General features: G+C 42.6%; 2 protein-coding genes across 2 annotated transcripts in view; one reads left to right on the top strand and one right to left on the bottom strand.

The window, feature by feature from the left end:
- Positions 1 to 2,628: 2,628 nt before the first annotated feature.
- On the bottom strand, positions 2,629 to 4,425 carry LOC118899504 (cofilin-2-like). Its single transcript, XM_036861287.1, is given in 3 exon segments — positions 2,629 to 2,869; positions 2,871 to 3,217; positions 4,333 to 4,425. Coding segments are annotated over 3 exon segments (681 nt in total).
- A 296-nt stretch (positions 4,426 to 4,721) lies between these two features.
- TMEM135 (transmembrane protein 135) overlaps positions 4,722 to 10,698 on the top strand; it is a 243,351-nt gene continuing 237,374 nt past the window's right edge. The window contains exon 1 of the mRNA XM_036860344.1: positions 4,722 to 5,063. Within this exon, the coding sequence (XP_036716239.1) occupies positions 4,923 to 5,063 (141 nt within the window). The 5' untranslated portion in view covers positions 4,722 to 4,922. The remainder of the gene's footprint in view (positions 5,064 to 10,698) is intronic.

The raw sequence follows: 10,698 nt of genomic DNA, 5'->3' as shown, positions 1-10,698 counted from the left end.
CTTGGCATGTATTCAAAGCCTTTGAATTCAGCCACAGATTGCCATATTAGTTTCCTTCATTCACTGTGTATCTTCTTTGAAGAAAGTCTTGTTCACCTTGTTGATGAACCCTAAAGCCTTTTTTTTTTTTTTAATGGAAAAGAAGCAACAATGAAGGCCCAAGAGAGTATCCAGTCAAGCTACTGGTCATATACAACCTAAAAGAATAAACAACCCAGGGCTTCCCTGGTGGCGCAGTGGTTGGGAATCTGCCTGCCAGTGCAGGGGACATGGGTTCGAGCCCTGGTCTGGGAAGATCCCACATGCCACGGAGCAACTAAGCCCGTGTGCCACAACTACTGAGCCTGCGCTCTAGAGCCCGCGAGCCACAACTACCGAGCCCTTGTGCTGCAGCTACTGAAGCCTGCATGCCTAGAGCCCATGCTCCGCAACAAGAGAAGCCACCACAATGAGAAGCCTGTGCACCGCAACGAAGAGTAGCCCCTGCTCGCTGCAACTAGAGAAAGCACGCGCGCAGCAACAAATACCCAACACAGCCAAAAATAAACAAAAATAAAAATAAATAAATTTATTTTTTAAAAAAAGGAATAAATGGCCCAAGTAGTTACAATGTGTAACTTTACCCTTAAAATTATTGGCAACATTATGAGAAAACTTTCTTCTGAGTAACAGCCTTGTATATCTTATAATACCATATAAAGGAATTTACAAATGTAAACTACTGATTTATTGCAAACTGCTCCTTTTGCTTTTTTTTTTTTGTTTTAATCCTAAAGCACACATCATCCTCCCTGAGAATTTATTAATGCCTCCCTGTTCTGGAGTCTCTATAGCAGCACCAGTCAAGATAGAGAGTACCCTTTCCATTGTTTGAATCCGAGAGTTGAGAGTTTGCCTGAAATTGCCCCTTCACCATCCAACTCTTTAGCACTGTCACTTTTGGCACCTGTGATAACAATAACTGTGTTCTTCTCAAATATCTTTAAGCTTCAAGTCTCCATTTAACAGTTAATTAAAAGAAATTGCATGCTTTTAATTTTAATTAAAAATTTTCCTTATTTCTTGGTATGTATTTGCTGTGCCACACGGTAAACATTATGCTTATCATTATGCATGCATTACTATTCCTGTAATTTCTGTGGACAAGTTTATGCTGTGTTTCTGATCCTCTCATATTTTGAATTGGAGATTTTTTTTTTAATTGTGATTATCTTGTTCCTATCCTACCATTGTATATTGGGTATGTTAACGAGGGAGATAACTTGAACATGAAAGCTGTATTTGATCCTACGGAAGATCCCGGATGTTGAACAAGATGGGGTAAATGGATGGAAATTTAGGTTCTTCCCCTTGAGAAGGAGAGGGTATGTTTATCTGGGCAAAAAGGATGTGCCCAGATGTTTGGGCAGCCAGAGGCATAGGACTACGGCAGACACTTCTGGTTGCCCCCAGTATCTGTTCTTTTCATTTCACTTGGTAATAAAACCTGAAATATTATCTGGGCATTTGTTCAACCAATAAAAAAAGATTACATTTCCCAGCCTCTCTTGCAACTAAGTGTGGCCATGTGACTAAGATTTGGGCAATGAGTCGTAAGGAGAAGTGGTTTGCATAGGTTTCCTGGGAGGTTTTCTTAAAGAGAGGAAGTATGTCCTCTCTTCCTCTTTGGCTGGTCTTCCTGGCTAGCACGTGGAAGTCATGGCTCAAGGTGAAGCAGCCAACTTATAAGTTAGGACGGAAATCACAGGTAATAGTCTGCAGAGCAACCTGTCAGAAGAAGTCAGGGATCCCTGATGGGTATGGAGCCACCATCTTAGACTAAGACTGTCTATATTTATCAGAGAGAGAGAGAGAGACAAACTATTTTTTTTTATACATTTATTTATTTATTATTTATTTATTTTTGGCTGTGTTGGGTCTTTGTTGTTGCGCGCGGTCTTTTCTCTAGTTTTGGCGAGCGGGGGCTGCTCTTCGTTGCCATGCATGGGCTTCTCATTGCAGTGGCTTCTCTTGTTGCAGAGCACGGGCTCTAGGTGCGTGGGCTCCAGTAGTTGTGGCACGCGGTCTCAGTAGTTGTGGCTCGTGGGCTCTAGAGCGCAGGCTCAGTAGTTGTGGCACACAGGCTTAGCTGCTCTGCGGCATGTGGGATCTTTCCGGACCAGGGCTCGAACCCGTGTCCCCTGCATTGACAGGCAGATTCTCAACCACTGCGCCACCAGGGAAGTCCCCAGAGAGACAAACTTTTATCTTTTTACCACTGTTCTTCTGGGCTTTCAATCTGAGTACTCCTCTTATATTATCTTATTTAGTTTATACTATGTTATATTATTATTACACCTATCTCATATTGTCTTGTTTAGTTTTCTTATAACATAACTAAGTTTTCATATAACTAGCTGTTTTGTCTAAAATATGATGGGAAAGCATTCCTTGGGTTGTACATAAAAGTAATAGTATTAAACAGTCTAATGGCAATCACTGATAGGCTGCTTGAATGATATTTCCTTCATTCACTGTTTAGAAAGGGCCCATTGGGGAAGGGGAAAAACCAAAACAAAATCCAACACTATTCCAATTGACTGAGCTGCAGAAGTGGAAGCTCCTTAACACCCAGATGGCATTTGACTGTCATTTTATAAGTAAGGGTTTTCCATCAAGTGAGACTACTACACTGTCTCCCAATTTCTCTCCAAGTGACAAATGCTCCTTAATCTCACCCATGCCATTTACATGCCACTTGTGTTTAATATATGTAAATTTCTTTTTAACGGCATCTTTGGAGCTAGCATAAATCATCTTGCTTTTTAAAGGTGCACTCTTAGAAGCCCAGAGTATAAATATCAATACCAGGTCTTCTTTCTTAGACTCTTGTTTTGTATGTGGCATCATACAGAGCAAACTGGCAATCATTCAGAGGTAGCAACTTCACAAAAGATGTGTAGGGATCCTCTATGGTATCACCAGTGTCATTTGCCAAGATCTGCTTTGCTTCCTCTACAATTATTTGTCCTTTCTCATCATTTAAACAGAAGAGGCCTTCTTTCTTCCTCCCTTCCTTCCCTCCTTCCTTTCTTTCTTTCCTTTTTATCTTCTTTTGTGTAGAAGATTTCCTTATTTTCCTATCATTAAAAACTTTGATGACTTCATCATTCACTGTAACTCCAGAAGCCACAGTGCCTGGGGCTGCATTGGGAGCTCTGGCTCCAGCTCTGTGGCGCTAGGAGGAGGAGAAGGAGAGGTGGGTGGAAACCTTGTCTCTCTTGTTCACATCTGAATCTACAGAGCTTAGAACAGTGCCTGAAAATAGTATGTGCTCAGTAAATATTTGTAGAATGAATGAATGGGATTCCTCTAAAGGTTGTACATAAAAATATTAAACAGTCTAATGGCAAGTTCCTGCTTTACGAAACTTTAGAATTTGTAATTCCAAGGAAACTGGAAAGATATTTATAGGTGAGGAAACTGATATTTAGTGGGGTTATAAGACTCATAGGCCGCACAAGTTCCTTGTCATGCCAATTGTTGGCCAAGCTCTCTAGCCAGGTATGAGTTCTAAGACCACTGCTGCCTCTACTATGTGTACTATTTGAAGCCAAGTCCCCCTAAAACTGAGTTCCCCTACTGAGTTTATGATTAATCTATCTGAAATTTAATTTCCTTTCTTTTCCCCCCGTCCTCAATACTGTGGTAACTGAACATTAATCAACTAGTCAGATGACTAAAACTGCTGTTGTGATAACATCATTAATGTACTAAAACTGCTATTATAGATATCATCATTATTAGTGTACAAACTCAGGTTGTTTCTCCAGGGCAAGATGAGCTCACAGACCCCGAAGCCATGGACCACCTGGCCTGAGAATTCGAGACATCTTGACTCCTGAAACTACGATTAAGAAATGTCACGAGATGATGATTAATCCTAGCCTCTTTGTTTTTCCTTTTTAAGAAACCCCTAACTCAAAGACCAAGTGGGAGTGGATCTGAGGCTTGTCTCCCACACCCTTGCTTGGCGCCCTGCAATAAACCTTTACTTTGCTGCAAACACCTCCTGTCAGAGTCTGGCTTTCTGAGCCTGGGGCGTGTGAGTCTTTGCTGGGTTACATATTTGGCTGATGAGCACCTGTGATGTATGCTGTAGACCGGACTGCTCAGTGGCCCAGGGTTTGGAGAGGATGATCTACTACTGTCCTTTCCCCAAACAGGAAGTGCAAGAACACAGCTAACAGACTTTTCAAACCTTCTCAGGCACGGCAGAGCTTAGAAAGCCCAGTAACTGGGAGCAGTGCCGTCCCAACCAGCAGGCAGCCTTAGCTATTTATTACCTGGCACTCTAGGGTAGCAGAGCTGGCAGTTCTGAGGAGGATGGTTGTCCAGGCTCTCCTCCGGCAATCGTCTTCCTCCACCAGCTTCCAACAAAGACATTTAATCCCTTTCTTCCACTGCTCTCAGTTCTACTTGGTTGGGCTTTTAGAGGACAGAGACTGGGGTACAGTGTTACGCAAGTCACCTATCTTTGCACATCTTTCTCGGCGCGCTCGCGCCGGCGCGGAGCTAAAGGAGGGGGCGGCGGGCGCGTGCCCGAGCTGCGCTCTCCTACCTTCTGCTCCCCGCGCTGAGCCGGGCTCCGAGAGGCGGGCGCGCGCCCCGGGCTGAGGCCGCTTGAGGGAGCGCGCACGCTCCGCCTCTCCCCGCCTCCCTGATGCGCGCCCCGCCCCCTTGAGCTGCCGTGCGCCGAGCGCTCAACCTCGGAGGACTTTGGCCCAGAGTAACCCGGCTCGCGTGAGCTTTCCCCTCTATTCCGCACCTACCCCCGGCACGCCCTGAGAGCCCGCGGCGGTTGGGCGCTTGCTGCCCGCCCCTCTTCCTCCCTGCTGAGCTTCGGCTCACCCCCTCCCGGCCCCTGCGCGCGGCTCCTCGTCATGGCGGCCCTCAGCAAGTCCATCCCTCATAACTGCTACGAGATCGGCCACACTTGGCACCCTTCCTGCGGGGTCTCCTTCGTGCAGATCACCAGGGGCGCCCTGGAGGAGTCCCTGAAGATCTATGCCCCCCTGTACTTGGTGAGACCCATCAGCTCCTCCCCCAGGGCGAGTTTAGTGTGGAGAATGGGCCAGGGCGTGCAGTCGTGCTCCGGAGGGGCCCGGGGCACTCGCCCTGTGTCGATTTCTCATTGGGAGGGTCAGGAGGATATTTTTGACGGGGGTGGGAGGGATGGGGGGAGATCGCGAGGGGCGGATATCCCAGATCCTACGGGAGACGGGAGAAGGGGGAGGGGAATTAGAAGTTGAGCTGTCATCTGAATGCCTGTTGGGGAGAAGATGGGTTCCCAACTTCAGGATTAAGTTTGGGGCCCTTAAAATTGTGAGTTCAGAGACCTGCGTTATTTTCCCTCCCTCCTGCCTTGTGGAGAGGTGTTGTAGGTCAGCGAGGCGATGAGAAATGGCCTGCAATCATTCCTCATCTAATTCCCCCTGTTTGGGCGCCCTCCCCAATTTTTTTTTTTTTTTTTTTTTTTTAAAGGGCATATTGGACGTCAAGTCCCTGTGGCCTCAGATCTTGTCTCAGTTTGGGATGAGAGGATTGTAGCTTGAGGGTTTTGCAAGTGATTTTGCAAGTTCACAAAGTGGTTGAGATTTTGCTTGGTGTTTTAAAGGGTGGTTCCAGTCTTTGAGTCAGTGAAAATGTTTAGGAGATCTGACTTTATGTCAGGTAGGTCCTTCATTACACAACTTTACCTGTAGGGCAATCTAAGTTTGGAGTTTTAAATAGAGAATACTTGGAAATACGTGTTTGTATCACGGAGAATTGTTAAAGAAGTTTGTTCTTAAATGTTCTCACCAGCATCTCTTTTTTTTCAATAATCTCATCCTTGGTATTAAAGATTTATCACTTTGGCTATTGAAATTCATTCTCTTATTTTCTTGCCCAATAGAGCCTGTGTCCTAAGAAGGCAAAGGTATATTTATTTTTGGTATGTTTTCTAAAAGTTCCATCCAATGTTCAGTGGATGGTCAATTCTTACTTCTCATTGAGTAATGATTTAGATTTATACCCTAATATTCCTGCAGGTGTGTCATGACCATATCTATAGTACTTCTTGAAAAGTCTGATTATTTATTACAGAGATAACAGAGAAGATGGTAACTTCCTCTGAGCTTGTGGAAGCCAGTTTCATTTGTATCATATATACTTATGCTTTTCAAACTTTAATGTGTGTTAGGAATCCACTGAGGGAGAATGTTAAAATGGGGGTTCTGATTTAGTCGGTCTGGGTGGGGCCTGAGATTCTGCATTTCTAACAAACTCCCAGGTAATATTAATACTTCTGGACCAAGAGCCACAGTTTGAATAGTAAGGATCTAGAGTAAAGGCTGATAATAAACTTATCATTGGAGCTGTAAATGTCTTCCTTGATTTTCTTTGGCCAAGATCCATGTTTATCTGCTTTTCCACATGAATTGTGGCCAGTCCGTAGCTCAATTTTTTTTTTTTAAATAGAATATCTACACACTTGATTGCCCTCTCGATGTATTCAGTAATACAAAGAGATTGTTCCTTCCCTTAGAGGATTATGAGGTATGTGGGGAGAGAGTTTATGGTATGTAATTTCTCCCTCTGAAAATCCATAGCACTTTTATTGTACCTCACTTTGTTTTTTAAAGGAAGAGATAATGGGATCTTTTTATTTGTTTGTTTGTTTGTTTATTTATTTATTTATTTATTTTTGGCTGAGTTGGGTCTTTGTTGCTGGGCGCGGGCTTTCTCTAGTTGCGGCGAGCAGGGTCTACTCTTCGTTGCGGTGTGCGGGCTTCTCATTGCGGTGGATTCTCTTGTTGCGGAGCACCGGCTCTAGGCGTGCGGGCTTCAGTCGTTGTGGCTCGCGGGCTCTTGAGCGCAGGCTCAGTAGTTGTGGCACACGGGTTTAGTTGCTCCGCGGCATGTGGGGTCTTCCCGGACCAGGGCTCGAACCCGTGTCCCCTGCATTGGCAGGTGGATTCGTAACCACTGCGCCACCAGGGAAGCCCTGTACCTCACTTATTCATTCATCCATTCATTCAACAACGATTTGTTGAGGGCCTGATGTTTTTCATATTTACAGCCTAGATTATTTACTGGTTATATTTCCTGATAGGGTAGTTTGAGGGAGCAACAGGAACATGAGCAGTAGAAGCCCAGCTTCTATTCCAGTAGGTGGGCTGGGGGCAAGGGGGGCAAGAAAAGTTTGTGTTTTACCATTATGTCTCCAGCTAGATTCAATACTTCTTGAGGACAAATTCTCGATCTTATTTGGCCTTGTAATATCTGTATTACAAGATAGCTGGGTCGCTATTCAAGAGTGGTTGTGAAGTAAAATTAGTGGGAACTGACCAGTATTTTATTTTAAGTGAAATAGAAGAGAATAGAAACAATTAGAGTCCACTGCAGGTGGTATGGATAAGCATTAGTTCATGACAGTTTTGTTTGTTATATTTGTATGGGTTGATGGGGCTCTTAGAGCATATACCAACACTTTGCTCTTTGTCAGTGTTAGGTAGTTATTGATTAAATGTGTTATCCAGGGTACCAAGATACAAGGTGGTGTGGGAAGAAGTGAGCTTTTAAAAGGGATCAGCCACTTCTGATTTTGAATCTCAGCTTCATCAGTTACTAGCTGTTTGACTTTGTACAAGTTACTTTGTCTTTCTCTGTGAGAATTAAGTGAAATAATGCACTGAAGATGTATCATGTTTTCTGGTTCATAATAGGTCTTGAATAATTCGGCATTTTTTTCTTCCCCATTCCCTCAGTGGCACTTAAGTTAGGTGTGAAGTTCATTGAGGGCGGCTAGGCAGGGCTCCTTGGAAGAAGTAGCATTTGACTTGGGCCTTGAAGATAAGGATGTACAGATATTGATTCATGTATTAGATATTTATAGGACACTTATTCTTAAGGGAACGGAGGGAGAATAGTGTGAATTGAGGCAGAAATCTAAGTGGTTTCGTAAAAGAAGTAGTACGTGTATTGATTGGCTGAAACAGAAGTTTTGTGTATAGCTGTATGAGTAATAACAACTCTTATTTATTGAACACTCATGTGCTTAAACCTTCACGTATTTTCTCTTATTTAACCCTTGCACAACTCTGTCTTATCTCCATTTCATAGGTAGGAAAACTGAAGGTTAGAGACATTAAGCAGTTTCCAAGATTCAGAACTAGTAAGGGAAAGGAAAGTTTATTTTTATTTTTTTTTTTGACTCAAAGACTGAAGGCCAGGCTAAAGGTGCCATTGAGATTTTTTTTGAACAAAGGGGTTACAAGTACAGAATGGTGCTTTCAGATGATGAATCTGGTCGAAATGGGTAGAGTGGATTGGAAAGTGTTTAGGAGTTGATGCAGTAGATTCACTCAAGTGGTAGAAAGAATCAGTTCTCATGGAATCTCACTTTGCAGCTTATTAGCAGTGTAATCTTAGGAAAATTGTCTCACTTCTTTGAGCCTTAGTCTCCTTGCTTTGCGGAAGGTAATTATACCCATCTCTTAGGGCTGTCGTGAGGATTTAAATGGGATAATAGTGTGTTGGAATAGCAGCTATCATGTAGTGCGGCCCTAATCAAGCGTTGCTGTTATTAAAATAGTGCATTCGTTATGATCTGTGTCTCCACCTCCAGTTAGAATGGTGGTTTGTATTCAGAACTAGCACGGTACTTCAGTAGGTGCTTCAGTAAGTGTTTGAATGAGTGCAGGTATGAATGAATGAATTCATGAATAATTCAGGAGTGAGGAGATAGTATTTGGCAGGTCTAAGGTAGTGCCAGAGAGAATGGAACGGCAGTTTTAGAGGCATTTCACAGGAGAGGCATTTCATAGGAAGAACGAACAGGACTTAGAGACTGAGAATATTAGGGCAGTGTGAGGGCTTGTTTATGCTTCCAGGATTTCAAGTCTGATGCTGTTGCCATCATTGATAGAAAAGGAGAAGTTTAAGGGAAGCTGGGTTGGGGGAAAATTTTAGTCAAGAGTATTTTCTGGAGCCTATATCTATATCTGCTTGTATATCTGCTTTTCATTTGAAATATTACCATGTGTGTTGTACTAAACTGATTCCTTTTGTTCCTTTCAGGCTTACTCTCTTTTTAAAAAAAAAATTTTTTTTTAAAAATTTATTTATTTATTTATCTGGCTGCGCCTGGTCTTAGTTGTGGCACGTGGGATCTTCATTGTGGTGTGTGGGATCATTTTTTTTTTTATGTGGACCATTTTTGAAGTCTCTATTGAATTTGTTACAACATTGCTTCTTTTTTTTTTAATGTTTTGTTTTGGCTGGGAGGCAGTGGAATCTTAGCTCCCTGACCAGGGATCGAACCCACACCCCCTGCATTGGAAGGCGAAGTCTTAACCACTGGGCCACCAGGGAAGTCCCACGCGGGATCTTTTAGTTGCAGCATGTGGGATCTTTAGTTGCAGCATGTGAACTCTTAGTTGCGGCACGTGAACTCTTAGTTGCGGCACGTGAACTCTTAGTTGCGGCACGTGGGATCTAGTTTCCTGACTAGGGATTGAACCCGGGCCCCCTGCGTTGGGAGCATGGAGTCTTAGCTACTGGACCACCAGGGAAGTCCCCAGGTTTACTCTCTTGTTCTATACATCTGCTCTCATGCTTTTCTCATTGTGGTATCTACAGCTGTTCTTGGTATTCACCTTCTAATACTTAAACCATGTTGAAATGTAGATGGACTGTTCCTTTTCACAGTGAATCTATGTGTTTTCACGATTTGTAAAAAACATCATCATCAATTTACTTGATGTAGTTTTTTTTCTAAAAAAAGAATCCTACATATGTTGTAATGTGTGCTAATAATTTATGTATGTACCAAAAATGTATTTCAGGAAGCTATAATTTGAATATAGTTATTGCCACGCATTCACAATAAGTGGTACCCATCACTACACACGTTCACAAACAGTTGTTAAACTGTTTAAACCCTTGACTACCACTAAAATTAATGAATGCATAGTGCCCTTGGTACTTTGTGGCAAATTCAGAATACACAGTTGCCCATTTAGGAGGATGGATTCTATGCTGTTCAAATTCTTAGGTGCCTTTTCTAAAAGGAAAGCTTGTTCAGTTGTCTCAGGTGGTTCTAAGATCTTTCTTATGTTTTTCCTGGTGTCTTTCCACAGGACCTCCAGATTAGGGTACTGGCATTTATCGTTAGCTGACTTCAGAGTAGAACCTTTCACAATTTTGGGAAGGAATGATTTAAAAACCTGCTTCTTCAGCGCCCTTCAGATGTTTACACCCTTCTTCAGAGTATAAAAGTGTTTACTTAATATCTACTCCCCTTGAATTTTATAATCTTAACAGACTTGTTAGAGTGTAAGTTCATAAACACTTAAGCAGGAGTTGGATTTCTTAGGAATAAAAAAAACCAACAACAACTTATGGACAGTCTTTAGTTGCAAAAGGCTTGAAAACCACTGACTAAAATTTCAGTGATGGAGTTTTTTTTTTTTTTTAATGTTCTCACACAGTTTTATTTTATGGAAAAAATGGTAATTCTACAAAACTTCTCAAGCTTAACTCCACTTACAAGATGGTGTTCAGATTTCTGTATTTCAGTATGACTTAGGAGGCAGGATCCTAGATTCTGGGATCAAATTGCCTATGTTAGAATTCTAGCTCACTACTTACTAGCTGGGTAACCTCAGACAAATT

This window comes from Balaenoptera musculus, chromosome 8 (assembly GCF_009873245.2).
Source record: "Balaenoptera musculus isolate JJ_BM4_2016_0621 chromosome 8, mBalMus1.pri.v3, whole genome shotgun sequence".
Classification (NCBI taxonomy): domain Eukaryota; kingdom Metazoa; phylum Chordata; class Mammalia; order Artiodactyla; family Balaenopteridae; genus Balaenoptera; species Balaenoptera musculus.
The sequence above is the reverse complement of the archived record's forward strand: the minus strand, read 5'-3'. Positions and strand labels throughout refer to the sequence as shown.